This window comes from Mesoplodon densirostris, chromosome 2, assembly GCF_025265405.1.
Source record: "Mesoplodon densirostris isolate mMesDen1 chromosome 2, mMesDen1 primary haplotype, whole genome shotgun sequence".
NCBI lineage: Eukaryota > Metazoa > Chordata > Mammalia > Artiodactyla > Ziphiidae > Mesoplodon > Mesoplodon densirostris.
This window is the reverse complement of record NC_082662.1, coordinates 174488777-174508829: the sequence shown is the minus strand read 5'-3', so window position 1 is coordinate 174508829 and position 20053 is coordinate 174488777. Positions and strand designations below refer to the sequence as shown.

Sequence of the window (20053 nt, the reverse complement as noted above, 5' to 3'; positions counted from 1 at the left end):
ACTTCATGTGGGCGGGGATTTTTGTCTATTTTATCTACTGCTTTCTGAAGCACTTCATATAGTGCTTAGCACTATATATTAGCATTATATGAGCATTAGCAGGGCTCGATATTTTTAAATGAATGAATGAAAAGCAAAGTAGCAAATAGTGTCCATATTTATGTAGGAAGGAAAGAAAATCATCATAATGTAAGTAACGTAACATTTAACACAGCACAAACAATATGAACAGATTGAATAAATTAAGTTGAGCTTATGGAAAGAATCTGATATTTTTATACTAAGAAAATAAACATAAGAATTTAAAGGAACCATTCATCCAGTATATTGTCCATGAAGTCAGATAATCAAATTACAAGGTTGTTTAAATAGATGTTGAATTACAATATGTTCAATTTGTTATTGCAAATGCCAAGTGAAAGATGACCAAACTCTTACTTTTGGATGGCTACCATAAGACTTTCAAAGGATTGTTTTGCTTTCTATGTGACATTACAAACCTACAGTTTGAAAGGTACAGTAATGTGGGTGTATCCACACCTGTATGAGTCTATGCATAATCAATGTCCCTTTATTTGAAGGTGATGCTAGTAATGCTGATTTTCATCTGTATTTTTCCATGTTGCTAAAGACCAGTGCGTCACTCACGTCAAATGGTCATTTTGCTGTGTCTGTTCCTTCATTTTGCTTCTCCATTTGCACTGCCAAGAGATGCTGTGATGCTCAGTCTGCTGGTTTTGCTTGGGAAGAGCAACCTGGGTGCTGATGACTCCTCCATGGAGTTGATCTGCCCGCTTTATTGCTTTCAGCGCTCCGTCATCATGTTATTCCACTTTTAATTTTTTCAACCTACCTTTTAGTACTTCCTCCTAAGAACTTACTGTCAGTACACCTTGGTTTATGCAGATGCTTATTTAAAAGATGGTTTTATTGAAATATCAGTGATCAGCAACTCCTCTGCATGGATAAAAATGAATGATTAGGGGCTTCCCTGGTGGCGCGGTTGTTGAGAGTCCGCCTGCCGATGCAGGGGACACGGGTTTGTGCCCCGGTCCGGGAGGATCCCACATGCCGTGGAGCGGCTGGGCCCGTGAGCCATGGCTGCTGAGCCTGTGCGTCCGGAGCCTGTGCTCCGCAACGGGAGAGGCCGCAGCAGTGAGAGGCCCGCGTACCGCAAAAAAAAAAAAAAAAAAAAAAAAAGAATGATTACAGTAAAATCACAAATTAGTAAAATTAGCAGCACTGTGTTAGGCTACTACTCTAGGAGACGGAACAGTCTCTGCTACACAGTCAACAACATTGATTTAGGAAGATATTTTGTAGACTGTGTGAACTCTTACCTACTCCTGTAGTTCCTGGTTGTAAACTTTAATGATTCTCCTATAACAGCTTTTCAATTCCCATGTAATGCTTCTTAGAAATTCAAAAGAATGTGGAAGTGCAGGAAAATTTACAACAGGGGACAAGTCAATGAAAGTCATTTAGGAAATTGAGTATCTACTAATTGCTAGGCACTGCTGCTAGGCCTTGGGCAAAAAGAGTTAAATAGGACATATTCCCTCCCTTGACCCAGCTCACAGCTGGGTGGAGCACCAGCCATGTACATGGTTCAAAGAGAGCAAGAGCCGAAGACTGGGCAAGGTAAAGATAGCGCAGGGGTGGGGGGTGGTGATTAATTAACTCTGTGGGTGTCGGAAGGGGTAGGGATGTCAGGGAAGCCTTCCAAGAGAAGGTTTTTTTTTTTTAATGATACAAATGAACTTATTTTTTTTATGTTGGGGGTAGGAGTTTATTAATTTATTTATTATTTATTTTTGCTGTGTTGGGTCTTCGTTTCTGTGCGAGGACTTTCTCTAGGTGTGGCAAGCGGGGACCACTCTTCATTGCGGTGCGCGGGCCTCTCACTATCATGGCCTCTCTTGTTGCGGAGCACAGGTTCCAGACGTGCAGGCTCAGTAGTTGTGGCTCACGGGCCCAGTTGCTCCGCGGCATGTGGGATCCTCCCAGAACAGGGCTCGAACCCGTGTCCCCTGCATTAGCAGGCAGACTCTCAACCACTGCGCCACCAGGGAAGCCCCAGGAGAAGGTTTTTAAAGATTAACTTGGAGTCCATCAGGCAGAAAAGAGGGGAGGACATTCCAGAAAGAGAGAACAGATGACACAAAGGCTCAGAGGAGTAAAGCAATATGGTGCATGTGGGGAACTCCAAACAGTGAGATATTGCTGAGCTGAGAGTCTTTATGGGGAACCGAAGGAGATTAAATGGCACTTGGACATAGATTGTATTTGCCACGTGCAGGGTGGCCTAACCTAAATAACGAGCCTTATACAGTTTTTAGGATCAAATACATCTTTTCTCTTTAGGTCCTTTTCCATTTTAGTGATTCACCATTTTAAGTGGTGATTGTTGACATGCAATAAAAATTTACCTTGTTAATGCTGGGAGAGCAATCAGGATCCAGTTTATTTTATGAAAAGAACTGATTGTTCCTTTCCTGATGGCCATTAACCATGTTTCTCTTTAGCTGGGACAACTCTTTGTTACCTTACAGAACTTCCCATCTTGTAGTTTCCTTGTGTGGGTTAAATGAGAGATTGGAGATAGCTTTGTACAGTACTGAAACAAAGTATGCCCTCAACAAACAGTTACTGACTGACTGGCCAAGTCTATCAGACATTGGATACATTTAAAGCACATGATAAGAAATGTACAGTTTTCTGAGTTTATTATGAATTCTGCTGAATCTGTCACATTTGATAAATTATTTGTTTATAAATGACTGCTATCTCTTAACATTTGTATGAATTCACCATGTTTTTCATTTAGCTCTGTAAAGAGAATATTATAATGCTAACTGCTGGTTAACTATTAGGTGAAGAATGTTTTCTTTGATCAGAGTGAGTGGAGTGGTACTTAATAAATGTTTGTTGAGTCAAAGAGCAAATTATTAATAGCTTCTAATCAAGTCCTTTGATTCTTTAGCAATTAAATCTCTTTATTCTCAATTTTTACTTTATGGAGAGGTGCTGTCTAATATGATTTAAGTCACATATGTAATTTTATGTTTTTCAGTATTCACATTTGAAAAAATAAAAAGAAACAGTTGAAATTAATTTTGATAATATATTTTATGTAACTCATGTCAAAATATTAGCATTTAAAAATGTAATCAAGGGCCTCCCTGGTGGCGCAGTGGTTGAGAGTCCACCTGCCGATGCAGGGGATACGGGTTCGTGCCCCGGTCTGGGAGGATCCCATATGCCGCGGAGCGGCTGGGCCCGTGAGCCATGGCCGCTGGGCCTGCGCATCCGGAGCCTGTGCTCCGCAACGGGAGAGGCCACAACAGTGAGAGGCCCACATACCGCAAAAAGAAAAAAAAAAAAAAAATGTAATCAATATAAAATTTATTAAAGTGATATGTTACACCCTTTTTTTCTCTACTAAGCCTTTAAAAATCAGTGTGCATTTTATAGTTACAGCACATCTCAATTCAGATAAATTTTCTAAATTTATCCAAATCTGTATTTAGATTTCAGCATATTTACAGTTGAAAAGATAGATTCATGTGCCCAAGTTTTTCCCAACATAATTTAAAATTCTCCAATAACTGAATCAAATGTCAGTTTGAAAATTATTTAGAATGATATCAAATGAAAAATTCAGTTCCTCAGTCACACTGGACAGCTGTCCAGAGCTCAATAGCCACCTGTAGCTAATACCTACTATATATGACAGTGTAGTTCTAGAGAATTCTGCTCCATAGAGCTGTCTCATGCCATTTTAAGGGGAGGAGAGCTCACACAGGGGTATGCACTCAATAATTCCTTTTAAAGACACAACGACCCTTTTCTTACCCAAGCAAAGTGAAATTTATATAACAAGCCTAAAACTGTGGGTATGAATAGGATTGTTTGAATGCCATTGTTTGGACAGAGTTGTTTCTAGTCTATTTCGTTAACCAAAATTATGGATTTGAGTTACCCATCCAATAAAAACTCCCTTTGAATGAAGCTCCACTGTTATAAAACTATCTTTATGGGCTGATTAAAAAAATAAGTATCCCTCACTATTATTATGTAATATTCAATAAGTTTCAGTATGTGAGCACCGTGTAGCAAATATAACTAAGGGATTTACCCAAGACTTTTAATGTATACTTCAAAATCTCGGAAGCCACTCTGCCAGAATCCTGGGCTCTCCTTTGAGCTCTGTCTCTAACTAGCCATCATATCTTTGAGGTTTAATGACCTTACACGGTGGAGCGGGGGAAGGGGGTGGGGGAACCTGTTGATCTTGCGACCACTGCAAGATTGAACAGTACCATATATTCCAGTTATCTTTTTTTCTGTACACTATTAACCTGGTGCATCTGTGATCTTGAATAAGTCAGTTGAGTGGAATTTTGTAAAATGGGAAGAAATATGCTTGTCTGGGTCACCACAAGGATAAAGACATAGGATAGTACGTGAGTGGGCATTGAAAAGCAACATCCAAGCGACCAGTTGAAGGAATGATTCATATTCCAGTGGGATGGAACACCCTTTCACCAATGCTTGCTTCCTCTCATGTTAACAGGGGTACTTTTGAGTGGCTGCACTGTTGATTGGCAACAGTGGCTGTAGTTGATCAGAAAACTACAAGCTTCTACCCTGGCAACTTCAGTACAGCTTGGTGATTCAGGATCTCTGCAGAGGGACTACAAAAGCTTGGCATCCTGGGTTGCACACCACATTTTAGTGTGCAGCCTTGCAGTTCCAAAGCCTGAATTCTGTTTGAGGAATGGTGATGAACACCTAAGGGATCTTGTGATATTTTTACTTGCTTTGTGAAATTGGGAAGTGTCTACAAATAAAATGCTAAAGAAATAAATACATAGATGATGTTGTAGAAGTGAATATATATGCTGGGTGAGGATTTTTTCTGAGAATCTTTGTATCTGCTATTGTTAGGTCTTTTGGAACATGTTTTAAGGGTCAAGTGTTAAGTTTTCAGAAACAACATTTATGAATTAGGATAAAAAAAACCCATCTGGTGCAGAGATTCCTCCTTCAAATGGATGAACTTCAGGAGAGAGGAGGAATTTCCTATCATCTTAAGATCCCCATTGGAGGCTTAAGGAAGTAGCTTAAAAGTTGAATTTATCCCCTTCTATCTATTGCTCCTTTTATCGTCCTGACCAGTCATGAAAGAAAGTGAAAAAGACATATTGGAAAGACGAGGAATAGGGAGATGGTAAGGTTTTTGTTCTGGAGGCTGAGTGTGCAAAATGTAAGCTCTCATATTAGATAGGAAGCAGCAGCATTGCTTTTTAGGGGGCCAGTGGGCCCTGCGTAACGCATTACAGAGGGATGTCTGCATGATGTAAGAAGTGGCAGGTGGGTGGAAGAGTGAGGAAGCCACCTGGAGGAGGTAGGCCAGGGCCAAAATCAGAGACAGCTCCCCTCCCTCCCTAAACAAGCTCGCCTAAGTGACACTTCCTTGCGTCCCAGGAAGTGACGACCAGCCAGGGGAGACGTCGTGACTCCCGGGGCTCAGCCACTCCGGGGGTGCTGCGGCGGGCGCCTGGCGACCTCTTCCGCCGACCCGGTTCCCAAGGAGGCTGCCCGGTGCCGGGCACCTAGGCGAGCCGCCTGGCCGGAGCGCCTCGCACAGGGTTCTGGAGCAGAGCCTCCGAGGCTGCTGGCGCTTTTAGGGGCTTTTGTGCCCTCTGCCCAACTATCAGAGTGACCCTGAACCCAACGGCTCCCAGGAGAGGGCTCAGGGGAGGACAGAAACTGAGAAAACTGAGAAACGGGGGAGGAGGGGATGAATTTAAGAATGGGAAAAGTCCTGAGCCAGGAGATAGGCGGTGTCGGATCCAGGGTAGGATCGTACCCATTCTTCCCGCATGAAACGGACAAAAAGAGGACCACTCAATTGCATCAGCGCCCTGTCACCTCCCCCCGGCAAAACCCAAACATGAATCAAACTAAAAACCACCAGAAGCTCTGAGACGACCGTACTCCGCGGGTGGGGCGAGAAACAAAAATAAACACGGGGACGGGCGGGCTAGGGAGCGCGGGAGGAGCCGGAGGCGGCCCCGCATCCCTAATGAGGGAATGAATGGAGAGGCCCCCTCGGCTGGCGCCCGCCCACCCGGCGGCGGCCGCCAAGTGCCTCTGGGCGCAGCGTGCCGCGCCCGCCGCTCTTCGCGCAGACGGCTCGGGCCGCTCCTCCCGGCTCAGGCGCGGCGGCTGTGGCGGCGGCGGGGACCGCGCGGACCGAGCCGAGACGGGGGCGCCGGAGGCGCGGGGCGCCGGGAGCGGGGGCGCCGCCGCGCTGGGCCCCGGTCGCGTGGCTGCGACTCGGCCGGGCGGCGCCGCTCACCTGAGGCGGGGCGCTGGGCGCGGCGCGGGCGGCGCTGTCAGGGCCGCGGCTCCTGGCTCCCGGCCGCGCTCGGCGGGACGAGCCAAGCAGTGATTTGCGGCGCCGCTTCACCTTCGGCCATGGCCGGGAGAGCCTAGCGGGGCCCGGACGCCGCCCCCCGGCTCCCGCCCCGCCTCCCAGCCTCGGCGCTGCATCCCGCCGGCCTCGCCGCCCGGCCAGCGCCGGGCAACCGCCCTCGCCCGCAGCCCTCCCTCGCCCCGGCTCGCGTCCCCGGCGGCGCCGCCGCGGGAAGCGGCTCCCCCTCCCCTTCCTCCGCGTCCTCTCCCCGCGCTCCGCCGCCGGGGCCGCTTGTTGCACCGCCCGCGGCCTGTGGGAGCCGCTCACCCCGGCCCGGCCCCGGTCTCGCGCCCGCGGCCGCAACCCCTGCCGCTCGCTCCCGGGGCCCGCAGCCCGGCCCGCGAGACCCCGGCCCGACCCCGCCGCCCGCACAAAATGTCGGCCCGGACGCCATTGCCGACGGTGAATGAGCGGGACACGGAGAACGTGAGTAGCCGGAGCCTCCCCGGGAGCGGCGGGGTCAGACGCTCCCCGGACCCCCTTCACCTTCCGCATGGGCCGCCCCGGGGCTCCAGAGCGGCCACCCGCCGCAGGGTGTCCACCTGGCGCCCGGTGTGACCCTCGCCCCCGGCTGAGCCCCCATTCTCCCTTCCAGTCGCATTTCACTGCTTTCCCATGAAGGGTGAGGGTGGAGGCACCGTAAGTGGCGCCCTCCCCGCGGAGGTGGTCCTCCGGGAGACGATGGGGTGATGGAGGGCGACAGGCACAAGGAGATGGCAGAGTGGGCATCCCGGACGGTTTTATTTCCACGCGGCATTCCGTATCCCCACCCGAATGTTTCCTTTATGATCACAGACAAGCCAGCCGACTGCCTCTTTTCCCTTGCTTTCCTGGCTCTTTCGGTCCTTTGCCCTCCCACCCGCCTGCATTGCCCCATGACTTTGCTTTTTGTAACACTGTGTCCACATTTGGGTCTTGGGCACCAAAGGGGGAAGGTCGGGAATGGAAGGGACGAGAATGGGAGTAGAGATGGATGTGTGTGTTGGTGTGTCCCGAGTTTCTACTGCTGTGTGATACTCTTCTATAGAGATGAGCAGAAGAATTTCACCATCAGCTTCTGTGGCCCCAGGGTTACAGCAAAATGGTTAAAAGCTGTATGAAGCCAACGGCTTTTGCTTCTCTTTCTCAAGTCGGTGGTAATAATTCAGGGCAGGTTTTACTTTAAATACCTCTCCCCCTCCTTGGAGTGTCACAAGGTGCATTTCTTTGAAGGAAGGATTTTCTGTGTCTTTGATCAAATTGCCCTCAGGAGTTTTTATCTAGATGCAGATGTCCCTGGTGTTTAAACTCTTGAAAACCGAAAGAACCAGATCAGTTGTATTTCCACATTCTGAAAAGTGCAGTTGTGTGTGTACGCGTGAGTTCCTTTGTGGGAAAGGGTTTAAAAATAATTTTTTTTAAAGCCTTCATGACCTGTAAAGAGGGCCTTTGCTGATTTTTCGGACTGGGTCTGCGTACCCCTTAGAGGGGTGCTAAGTTTTGGTCGGCTGTCCAATTTCTGATTGCCCAGTTAACTCCTTGACCCTCCAGCCCTTGGTGTATCACTGCCTTCATAGGGTTGGTAAAATAAAATAATGAAGGGTTTTGGCGTTCTTAAACAAAAGATATGAGACAGAAGACTTACAAACTCACCCCTGAAGTGTTGGAGGGAGGTATAAACAGATTTTTTAATCTTGGAGAGTAGGGGCGCACAGAAACTTGATATACGAAGGGAGAAGAAATTTTGGTAAGAGACTATTGTAGAAGACCCAGGAAGAGATTTCAGAGTATGCTTTTGTCTTGTCTAGTGTCGTGCATTTCAGATGGTAAAGATATAGTGTAAGGTTGCTGTTACCGTAACTTATAACTTAGTTTACATCGTAACTGTTTTTCAAAGCCTAATTGTTTATAAAAATATAATTGATACATAATTTTGATTGAGAGATTGAAGAAGGTGACAGAAAAAGGTGCAAAATTGGGTTAAAGTTGATTTTAAAGCCAAGGTAGTACAGAATTTTTCTAACAGAAAATCTTTAAAAAACCGTGTCATTCAGTATGAATGAAAAGTAAGACAGATGATGACCTTTGTTTTTATTAGCAAAACACTCTGTGTGTTTTTAACCTAGGAAAGGTGGAAAAATACATTGTTTTTATTTTCTTTTGGATTTTGAATAGTATAGCTCTTTCCACAGTTGTATGAATAAGGTGCTTTATACAGACATGAGATAGCATTATACAAATCTGAATCAGGGAATAGTACAAAATGCAGCATCACTTGTAAGACCAAAAAAAAGGGGGGGGAGGGGTTCAGTTAAGCAATAAAAGTGTGCTAAATTTTGCTATACCTTCTGAAAATGATTATGCTAAGTACACTGATTTGCTCCGTTTCTGAGCATGTTATTTCAAAGTCACTTTTATCATCTTGTCCCTTGTTGTTGGTTGTATTGTGCATAACTATAGCTCCGTTTAGCTTCCTTTACCCACATCCTGATTTTCTCCTAATTGCCATGCGAAGTACCTATTATACTGTGGCTGTTAATTTATCAATACATATGCACTCAGTTTTGTTTCTTGCGCTGGATGGGATAGAGAAGCAGTATTTAAGACAAGGCCTCTCCCCTCAAAGAACTTAAGAAGAAAGGTAAATATAGTCCCAAAGAAATAGTGTACAGTAGAAAGCTGTGTGTAAATAGGGCTAAATTGGTTTATAGGTGCTATAGGTGTTTATCAAAGGGATTACCAGTGATGGCTATTAAATCACCATTCCTGTCTCTCTCTGTTCTCTGGTTGGTAGTAAATGTCATTACCCATTCTTGCTTACCTCTCATCAGTGAAATAAAGGAACATATCTGCTTGTTAGCTAATATATTAAGGCCAGTGTGGTAATCAAAATGAACATTGGTTTGAAGTTTTCAGTTAAATTGACACATTTTAAAAAATGGTTGTGAAAATCTACATTCGTGTGACTGTTAAATGCTTGTAAGCCTTTTGGAATATTAAGGACATAACTAAAAACATTTTATTACTGCCCCAAATATTTTAATTTAAACAAATAAGATAATTAAAGAATCTTTGAATTGTATTGTCATTTGCAGTTATTATAAGCATTTTAGTCATATGTGAATGGATTTGGTATCCTTGGGAATATGTGATATCTACCCTTCCCCCTGTCACTAATATATATTGAGGATATGTAAGTAAATGTTAATATTATATACATATTAAACAGTTCAGAAGAAGAATGTTGCAGCACTGTAACATTAGTAGTAAATATTCTCCTCTTTACTACTACTGTATCTAGTTGAGTGAGAAAGAATTGCTTTTCTCTGAGAACATTCTGTGTGTATTTTTTCAGGAGTATTTTCTTAGATGAAGGATTTGTGTGTGCATTATTAATAGGCCTCAAATGGCTAAATACAACAGAACAACCGATGATTAAAGGCAATGAATACTTCGCAGTGAAGTAGAAAACATATGTTGTAGATCATAGAATTAATTTATGCAAAATGTGTTTGATTTTAGGTTGTAAAGTGTAAGTCCAGAAAGAGAATGGGTATTTGAAATATTTCTTTTTTTTTTTTTTTTTTTGCTTCTGTTAGATTATACTTGGATAATTCCAGCGTGGATAGAGAGAATATATATTACCATTACTCTTATGTACTTTTAAATGGAGCAAGAATTGTTTTCATGTTTTAGAAAAACTCTAATTTTGCTAATTTTTATGGATCCAAAGTGTTCCTACTAGCTTTCTGTGGTGAAATTTTGATCAGTATGAAGGAAATTGATTTGATTCCTTCTCTGGCTGTTTTAAAATTGACTTTGGTTAAATTTATTTTGAAACTTTTAATAACAAAACTCTTGATGATGATTCTTTTCATAGATCTGAATTTCACTGTGATGACTGGAACAACTACCAAGGTGGACATTAGTAGTTTGAAAAGGCAAGAGGGAAGCATGCTTTTGCCACTACTGCTGGGTTTTCTCAGTACCCTGTGCATACCTCTCATGTCACAGGACCTATCACATTGCCTTCTAATTGCTGATTTACTTTGTCTCCTTTGTTCTGTATCGCCAGTGCCAGTACAATGACTAGTAGTAATATATAAGAGATCAGTCCTATAATATTCCCCTTTTGAATTTTTTCATTTGTCATCAAAATATATTAGTGACACTGGGAACGGTAGATATTACATGATACAAAGCCTTCAGAGAGTGAAGTGACCTGCCCAAGGTCATAACGAATATCCGATGTCTTCCACTGTTGCTCTACTCACGTTATTGCTTCTTGAGGTTTTTGCTTTGTTTTGCTTTTGTCTTAGAGATTTCAAAAGAACATGTGCGATACTTTATTGGTTGAAGAACAGGGTATGCCATGCTCATCTCATTCCTGAACCTTTGCTATTTTCTCTGTCTGGAGTGCCCTATTCTTTTCCCCTTATCCCAAACCTACAAGTCCCTTATGGCATGGCTCATGTTTTTAAGAAGACCTCTGAAATGATTGCAGCCATCATTGCTGTCTGCTGTAGCTGAACATCTGTGATGTATAGTCCATACCACTGGTCTCCAAAGTGGGTATGCAGGATGGCCCATTGTGAGAAGAAAATGTCTTTGCCTTCTATTATTTTCCTTCTGAACTCAATGCTATTACTAATTCTCCTTCTTCTCCTTCTCCTTCTTATTCTTTTAAAGCTCAGGTTGTTTAGAATCAGCCACATATTTTAAATTATTATTTTTTTACCATTCCCTTTTCCATCTCAGACTTTCCTTTGGAGGTCATTTTCCCTTTTCCTGATAGCATCTTCAAAGTTCTTTTGGTAAAGGATTGTTAGTCATAAACTTTCTTTTTTAAATATGAAAATATTTTTTGTCCATTTTCTTGAAAGAGAGCCTTGCTCACTCTCCAATTCTAAGTTCATATTCCATTGTCTACTTATTTCCATTGTTTCTGTTCAGAAGTCATCTGCCAGTAGGTATAGGTGTCTTTTCTGTCTGTCTCTTTTTAAGATTCTTTTTCTTAGGTGTTATACTTTCACTACAGTGTACTTAAGTATGGATTTCTTTTCTTCTTGTTTGCTTCTCATGTCTTTGAATTCATATTCTTTTTATTAGTTCTGGATACTTACCATATATTATCTTTTTGAACATTGCCTTGCTTCTGGTCGCTTTAGAATTTTATTTTGGTACTCTGATTAGATTATGTTGTACCTTAACTCTTCCATACGCCTTAACTTCTTTTCTTTTTTTTTCTTTTAATTGAAGTATAGTTGATTTACAATGTTATGTTAGTTTCAGGTGTACACCAGAGTGATTGTTATACAGATTCTTTTTTTCATTCTTTTTTCAGATTCTTTTACAGTATAGGTTATTACAAGATATTGAATATAGTTCCCTGTGCTGTACAGTAGGTGCTTGTTGTTTTATCTATTTTATGTATAGTAGTGCGTATCTGTTAATCCCAAATTCCCAATTTATCCTCCCTCCCCCTGCCCTTTTTCCCCCTTGATAACCATAAGTTTGTTTTCTATTTCTGTGAATCTATTTCTGTTTTGTAACTAAGTTCACTTGTATCATTCTTTTAGATTCCACATGTAAGTGATATCATATGATATTTGTTTTTCTCTACTGACTTACTTTACTTGGTATGATAATCTCTGGGTCCATCCATGTTGCTGCAAATGGAATTATTTCATTCTTTTTTTAAGGCTGAGTGATATTCCATTGTCTATATATGCCACATCTTCTTTGTGTATTCATTTGTTGATGGACATTTAGGTTGCTTCCATGTCTTGGCTATTGTAAATAGTGCTGCTATGAACATTGGGGTGCATGTATCTTCTCTGGCTGTATGCCTAGGAGTGGGATTGCTGGATCATGGTAACTCTAGTTTTAGTTTTTTAAGGACCCTCCATATTGTTCTCCATAGCTATGCTTTAACTTCTTGATTCATTTTTTCTGTGAGTTATTGTGTCTTTGTACTACAAGCTGTATAATTTGTTTAGATCTAAACTCTGTGGATTATATCTTTCATAAATTTTGGAAATGGAGAAGCCATTATCTCTCTGAATATAGCCTTACTACTGTTCTCTCTAGTGTTTCTGGTCCTCTGATTAGATATGCTAAAATTCTCTTTCTATCCTACATATGTCTTAGATGCTCATTCATTTTTCCCCCTATTTCATTCTTTCCCTTTACTGTAATCTATAGTACAATCTGCTGTACAATTTCTGCAGGTAACATGTTTAGGTCTATCTTTCAGTTAACTAAAACTCTTTAGCTGTATTTAAATCACTGTTAAACTTTTTGTTGAATTTATTTTTTTATAGTGGGAAAAAACATATAACATGAGATCTGCCTTTTTAACAAATTTCTAAATGTACAATACAATATTGTTAACTGAGGCAGAACCTTTTCATCTTGCATGCCTGAAACTTTATATTCATTGAACAGCTTCCAGTTTTCTCTCTCTCTAGCCCCTGGCCACCACAATTCTACTTTCTGCTTCTGTAAGTTTGATTGCTTTAGATAACTCATTTAAGTGGACTCATACAGTTTTTTTTCTTTTTTGAAGTATAGTTGATGTACAATATCATGTAAGTTGCAGGTGTACAATATACTGATTCACAATTTTTAAAGGTTATACTCCATTTATAGTTATTATAAAATATTGGCTATATTCCTTGTGTTGTACAATATATCCTTGAAGCTTATTTTATATATAATTGTTTGTATCTCTTAATCCCCTACTCTATATTGCTTCTCCCCTCTTCCCTTTCTCCACTTGTAACCCTAGTTTGTTCTCTGTATCTGTGAGTCTATTTCTTTTTTGCTGTATTCACCAGTTTGTTGTATATTTTAGATTCCATATATAAGTGATAGCATACAGTAGTTGCCTTTGTCTGACTTATTTCACTTCACATAATACCATCCAAGTCCATCCATGCTGCTGCAAATGGCAACATTCCATTCTTTTTTATGGCTAAGTAGTATTCCATTGCATACATACACACCACATTTTCTTTGTACATTTGTCTGTTGATGGACACTTAGATTGCTTCCGTATCTTGGCAGTTATAAATAATGGTGCTATGAACATTGGCATGCATATATCTTTTCCAATTAGTGTTTTTGTTTTTTTTTTCGGGTATATACCCAGGAGTGGAATTGCTGGATCACATGGTAGTTGTATTTTTAGTTTTTTAACTTCCATATTGTTTTCCACAGTGGCTGAAACACTCTACATTCCAACCAACAGTGTAGAGGGTTCCCCTTTATCCACATCCTCATCAGTATTTGTTATCTGTGTTCTTTTTGATGGTAGCCATCCCAAAAGATGTGAGGTGATATCTCATTGTGGTTTTCATTTGCATTTCCCTGATGATTAGCAGTGTTTAGCATCTTTTCATGTGCCTCTTGGCTATCTGCATGTCCTCTTTGGAGAAATGTCTATTCACTTCTTCTGCTCATTTTTAAAGCGGATTATTTTTTTTTGATATTGAGGTTTATGAGCTGTTTATCTTTTAATTTAATTTTTTATTTTACATTGGGAGTATAGCTGGTTTACAATGTTGTGTTAGTTTCCAGTGTATAACTAAGTGATTTAGTTATACATATACATATATCCATTCTTTTTCAGATTCTTTTTCCATAGGTTATTATAGAATATTATAGAATTTTGAGTAGAGTTCCCTCTGGTATACAGTAGGTTCTTGTTGATTATCTATTTTATATATAGTAGTGTGTATACATTCATTCCAAACTCCTAATTTATCCCCCCCATCACCACATTTCCCCTTTGGTAACCATAAGTTCATTTTTGAAGTCTGTGAGTCTGTTTCTGTTTCTGAAGTAAGTTCACTTGTATCATTTTTTTTAGATTCCACATATAAGTGATATCACATATTTGTCTTTCCCTGTCTGACTTACTTCACTTAGTATGATAATCTCTAGGTCCATCCATGTTGCTGCAAATGGCATTATTTCATTCTTTTTTTTATTGCTGAGTAATAGTCCGTTGTATATATATGCCACATCTTCTTTATCTGTTCATCTGTTGATGGACATTTAGGTTACTTCCATGTCGTGGCTATTGTAAATAGTGCTGCAGTTAACATTGGGGTGCATGTATCTTTTCAAATTATGGTTTTCTCCAGATAATATGCCCAGGAGTGGGATTTCTGGCTCGTATGGTAGTTCTAGTTTTGCTTTTTTAAGGAATCACCATACTGTTCTCCACACTGGTTGTCCAATTTACATTCCCACCAACAGTGTAGGACGTTTCCCTTTTCTCCACCCCCTCTCCATCATTTATCGTTTGCAGAATTTTTGATGAGGGCCATTCTGTCCAGTGTGAAGTGATACCTCATTGTAGTTTTGACCTGCATTTCTCTAATATTTAGCGATGTTCAGCATCTTTTAATGTGCGTTTTGGCCGTCTGTATGTTTCCTTTGGAGAAATGTTTATTTAGATCTTCTGCACATTTTTTGATTGAGTTTGTTTTTTTTTGATATAGAGCTGCATGAGCTGTTTGTATATTTTGGAGATTCATCACTTGTTGGTCGCTTCGTTTGCAAATATTTTCTCCCATTCTGTGGGCTGTCTTTTCGTTTTGTTTATGGTTTCCTTGGCTGTGCAAAAGCTTTTCAGTTTAATTAGACCCTATTTATTTATTTTTGTTTTTATTTTCATTACTCTAGGAGGTGGATCCACAAAGATATTGCTGTGATTTATGTCAGAGCACCTAACAAAGACCTAGCCATACAGCATATCAACTTGGTATTCTTTGTGTTAAAAAGAGCAACACTAATTGTTTAAAACAAACCTAAGGAAGTTAAGCCATTCTTGGACTTCTTGAACATGACTATATCTACTTCCCAGCCTCACAGTTTGTGGGGCTATGTTTGCTTCTAAGCGTTTTATAGTATCCAGCATTACATTTAGGTCTTTAATCCATTTCGAGTTTATTTTTCTGTATGGTGTTAGAGAATGTTCTAATTTCATTCTTTTACATGTAGCTGTCAAGTTTTCCTGGCACCACTTATTAAAGAGACTATCTTTTCTCCATTGTGTATTCTTGCCTCCTTTGCTAGCACTTTGTTGAGGATTTTTGCATCTATGTTCATCAGTGATATTGGGCTATAACATTTTTTGGGGGGGTATCTTTGTCTGGTTTTGGTATCAGGGTGATGGTGGCCTCATAGAATGAGTTTGGGAGTGTTCCTTCTTCTGCAATTTTTGGAAAGAATTTCGAAAGGATAGGCATTAATTCTTCTCTAAATGTTTGATAAAATTCACCTGTGAAGCCTTCTGGTCCTAGACTTTTGTTTGTTGGAAAGTTTTCATCACAGTTTCAATGTCAGTACTTGTGATTGGTCTGTTCACATTTTCTGTTTTTTCCTGGCTCAGTCTTGTAAGGTTGTACCTTTCTAAGAATTTGTCCATTTCTTCCAGGTTGTCCATTTTGTTGGCATATATAGTTGCCTGTAGCAGTCTTTTATGATCCTTTGTATTTCTGTGGTGTCAGTTGTAACTTCTTCTTCCTCATTTCTAATTTTATTGATTTGTGCCCTCTCCCTTTTTTTCTTGATGAGTCTGGCTAGCGGTTTATCAATTTTATCTTTTCAGAAAAGCATCTTTTAGTTTCATTGATCTTTTCTATTGTTTCTTTGCCTCTATTTCATTTATTCTGCTCTGATGTTTATGATTTCTTTCTTCCTACTAGCTAACTTTGGACCTTGTTTGTTCTTTCTCTAGTTGCTTTGGGTGTAAGGTTAGGTTGCTTATTTGAGATTTTTATTGTTTCCCCAGATGCTTGGAACGCTATTAACTTCGCCCTTTGAACTGCTTTTGCTGCGTCTCATAGGAATTAGACCGTTGTGTTTTCACTTTGTTTTGTCTCTAGGTATTTTTTCATTTCCTCTTGATTTCTTCAGTGATCCATTGGTTGTTTAGTAGCATATTGTTTAGCCTCCACGTTTGTGTTTTTTGCAGTTTTTCTCTCATAGTTGATTTCTATTCTCATAGTATCGTGGTTGGAAAAGACGCTAGATAGGATTTCAGTTTTCTTAAATTTGCCAAGGCTTGTTTTGTAGCCTAGCATGTGATCTCTCCTGGAGAGTGTTCCATGTGCACTTGGAAAGAATGTGTAAAATCTACATATTATTTATTCTTAAAGTGTACTTTTGGTAAAAATAATCACAAATATTAAAAAAAGTTCTGCATTTCAGTTTTTGGGTAATGACGCAATTCTGTTCATCATGGTGCTAAATTCATTTTTGTTTTCGTTTTTTAATTAAAAATTTTTATTGTAGTTGATTTAAAATGTTGTGTTAGTTTCTTCTGTACAGCAAAGTGAATCAGGTTTGTACATGCATATGTCCACTCTTTCTAGAACGTGTATTCTGATGCTTTTGGATGGAATGCTTTCTATATATCAATTAAGTCCATCTGCTCTATTGTGTCATTTAAGGCCAGTGTTTCGTTATTGATTTTCTATCTGGATGATCTGTCCATTGATACAAGTGGGGTTTTAAAGTCCCCTACTATTACTGTGTTACTGTCGATTCCTCCCATTATGTCTGTTAATATTTGCTTTATGTATTTAGGATTTCCTATGTTGGATGTATATATATTTACAATTATTTTGTCTTCGTGGACTGATCCCTTAATCATTATGTAGTGTCCTTCTTTTTCGTTTGTAACAGTCTTTATTTTAAAGCCTATTTTGTCTGATATAAGCATTGCTACCCCGGCTTTCTTTAGATTTCCATTTTCATGGAATACCTTTTTCCATCCCCTCACTTTCAGTCTGTGTCTTTATATATGAGGTGAGTCTTTTGTAGACAGCATATATAAGGGTCTTTTTGTTTGTTTGTTTCCATTCAGCTGGGCTGTGTCTTTTTTTTTTTTTTTTTGCGTTACGCGGGCCTCTCACTGCTGTGGCCTCTCCCATTGCGGAGCACAGGCTCCGGATGCGCAGGCTCAGTGGCCATGGCCCACGGGCCCAGCTGCTCTGTGGCATGTGGGATCCTCCTGGACCAGGGCACGAACCCGCGTCCCCTGCATTGGCAGGCGGACTCTCAACCACTGCGCCACCAGGGACGGGCTGTGTCTTTTGATTGGAACATTTAGTCCATTTAAATTTAAGGTAATTATTGCTGTGCATGTTCTTATGCCCTTTTGTTACTTGTTTTGAGTTGTTTTTATACGTCTTTTTCTTTTCCTTCTTTTGTTTTCTTCTCTTGTGATTTGATGACTATCTTTAGTTTTATGTTTGGTATCCTTTTTCTTTTTTTGTGTGTATATCTATTACAGATTTTTGGTTTATGGTTACCATGAGGTTTTTATCTAGCTACGTGTATATATGTGATTGTTTTAATTTGCTGGTCTCTTAATTTCAAATGGATTTTGAAAACCCTGCATTGGTACTCCTCCCCTCACAACTACTGTTTTTGATATCATATTTTACATCTAATTGTTATGTGTATCCCTTAACTGCTTATTGTGGACATAGATGATTTTACTACTTTTGTCTTTTTAACTTCCTATTAGCTTTGTGCCTGGATGATTTCCTACCTTTTTGTTATATTTGCCTCTACTGATGAGCTTTTTCATTTTGTAATTTTCATGTTTCTTGTTGTGGCCTTTTCTTTTTTCACTTAGAGGAATTCCTTTAATATTTGTTTAAAAGTGGTTTGGTAGTGCTGAACTCTTTTAGGTTTTGCTTATCTGTAAAGCTTTTAATCTCTCCATCAAATCTGAACAAGAGTGTTGCTGGATAGAGTATTTTTGGTTGTAGGTCTTTCCCTTTCATTACTTTAAATATATCATGCCACTCCCTTCTGGCCTGCAGGGTTTCTGCTGTAAAGTCAGCTGATAGCCTTATGGGAGCTCCCTTGTATATTGTTTGTTGCTTTTCCCTTGTTGCTTTTAATGTTGTCTTAACTGTTTGCCATTTTAACTACAGTGTGTCTTTGTGTATTCCTCTTTAGGTTAATCCTGTATGGGACTCTCTGTGCCTACTGGACTTGGATATCTGTTTCTTTCCCAAGGTTAGAAAAGTTTTCAGCTATGATGTTTTCAGATATGTTCTCTTCCCCTTTCTCTCTCTCTTCTCCTTCTGGGATCCCTATAATGTGACTATTAGTGTGCTTGATGTTATAGAGGTCTCTTAAACTTTCCTCATTTTTTTTCATTCTTTTTTTCTTCTTTTCTCTTCGGCATCAGTGATTTCCCTTACTTTGTCTTATAGTTTGCTGATCTGTTCCTATTTATCATTTAGTTTACTGTTGATTCTTTCTAGTGTATTTTTCATTTCAGTTAGTGTAATCTTCATCTCCATTTGGTTGTTCTTCATATTTTCTAACTCTTTGTTAAAAACTTCTAAGTTGTCACTCTGTGCATTCATTCTTCTCCTGAATTCTTTGATCATCTTTATGATCACTACCCTGAACACCTTCTTGTGTAGATTGTTTCTCTTCAATTCACTTAGTTCTCCTTCTGGGATTTTATCTTGTTTCTTTGTTTGAGGTTTTATCTTATTTCTCTGTCACCACATTTTACTTAAGTTACTGTTTTTATTTTTTTGTGTGTCTGGTAGGTTGATTACGTTTCCCAAGAATTCAGTTCCTCTCATCACCCAAGTGATATGCTCTAGGAGTTCCCCCTATGAGGGCTGCATGGGTCCTTCTGTTGTTGTGGGCTCTGTGGGCAGTCTGATAGGCTTGATTGGCTCCCAGTCTGCTAGTTTGCCAGGCCCTGCTTTGTGCAGAGGCTGCTGGCCGCTGGTTAGTGGTGCTGGGTCACGAAGTGGCTGTTTACAGAACCCCTAGGCTCCCTGGGGCTTATGCTGGCTCACTGATGGGCAGAGTCAGGATCCAGAAAACTCTGGGGCTGTTGCCGACTCACTGGTGGTTGAAGCCAGGTCCTGGGGTTAGTGCTGGACTGCTCGCAGACAGCACCAGGTCCTAGAGTTTGGTTGCCTAGGGATCCCAGAGCTGGTGTCAGGTCATTGGTTGGGGGGGCTGGTTCCTGACAGAGCTGGCTATGGAGTGTGGGGTGTCCTGAAGCTTGTGTTGGCCCGATAGTGGGCAGGGTGGGGTCCAGCTGGTCTCAGGGCAGGGTCTGGCCTGCTGTGGGCAGGCTGGGCCTGCAGGCTGTTGGATTGTTGTTTTCTTGCATCTAGCCTGTCCCCTGGTTGGTGAGGCTGCCAGAGGCTAGAGCTTCCTGGAAGGCAGCCGCGTGGGGCAGTAGATTCTGGAGCTAGTTTCTGTCTACTGGTGGGTGGATTTGAGTCCTAGGCCCTCTGGTGGTCAGGGCCATATCTTGAGCCATGTCTAGAGGTGCTGTGGGCTCAGGAGGTCTTTAGGCAGTCTGTTTGCTGAGGGGTGAGACTGTGTCCCCACCAAGTTGCTTGGCCAGAGGCGTCCCACCACTGGTCCTACAGGCTGTTTTGGGGGGCACAAGTCTCAGTGCTGATGAGCGTGGGGGGGATCCCACAATGGCACCCGCCAGCACAAGCATTCATGAGGTAGAAGGGGTCCATGGTGTAAGCTGCAGCTGACCCCCACCTCTCTGGGAGACTCTGCAAGATC

The 20053-nt window shown here is 41.1% G+C and overlaps 1 protein-coding gene across 4 annotated transcripts in view; it reads left to right on the top strand.

Annotated features, from left to right (window-relative positions):
• The first annotated feature begins 6394 nt into the window (after nucleotides 1–6394).
• Nucleotides 6395–20053, top strand: part of MARK1 (microtubule affinity regulating kinase 1) — a 142097-nt gene continuing 128438 nt past the window's right edge. For 2 of the 4 annotated variants that reach the window (XM_060091421.1, XM_060091418.1), the window contains exon 1: nucleotides 6396–6910. In XM_060091421.1, coding sequence (XP_059947404.1) covers nucleotides 6860–6910 — 51 coding nt within the window. In that variant the 5' untranslated portion in view covers nucleotides 6396–6859. Of the gene's footprint in view, nucleotides 6911–20053 lie in introns of all 4 variants that reach the window. The other 2 variants (XM_060091420.1, XM_060091419.1) reach the window with 2 other exon arrangements.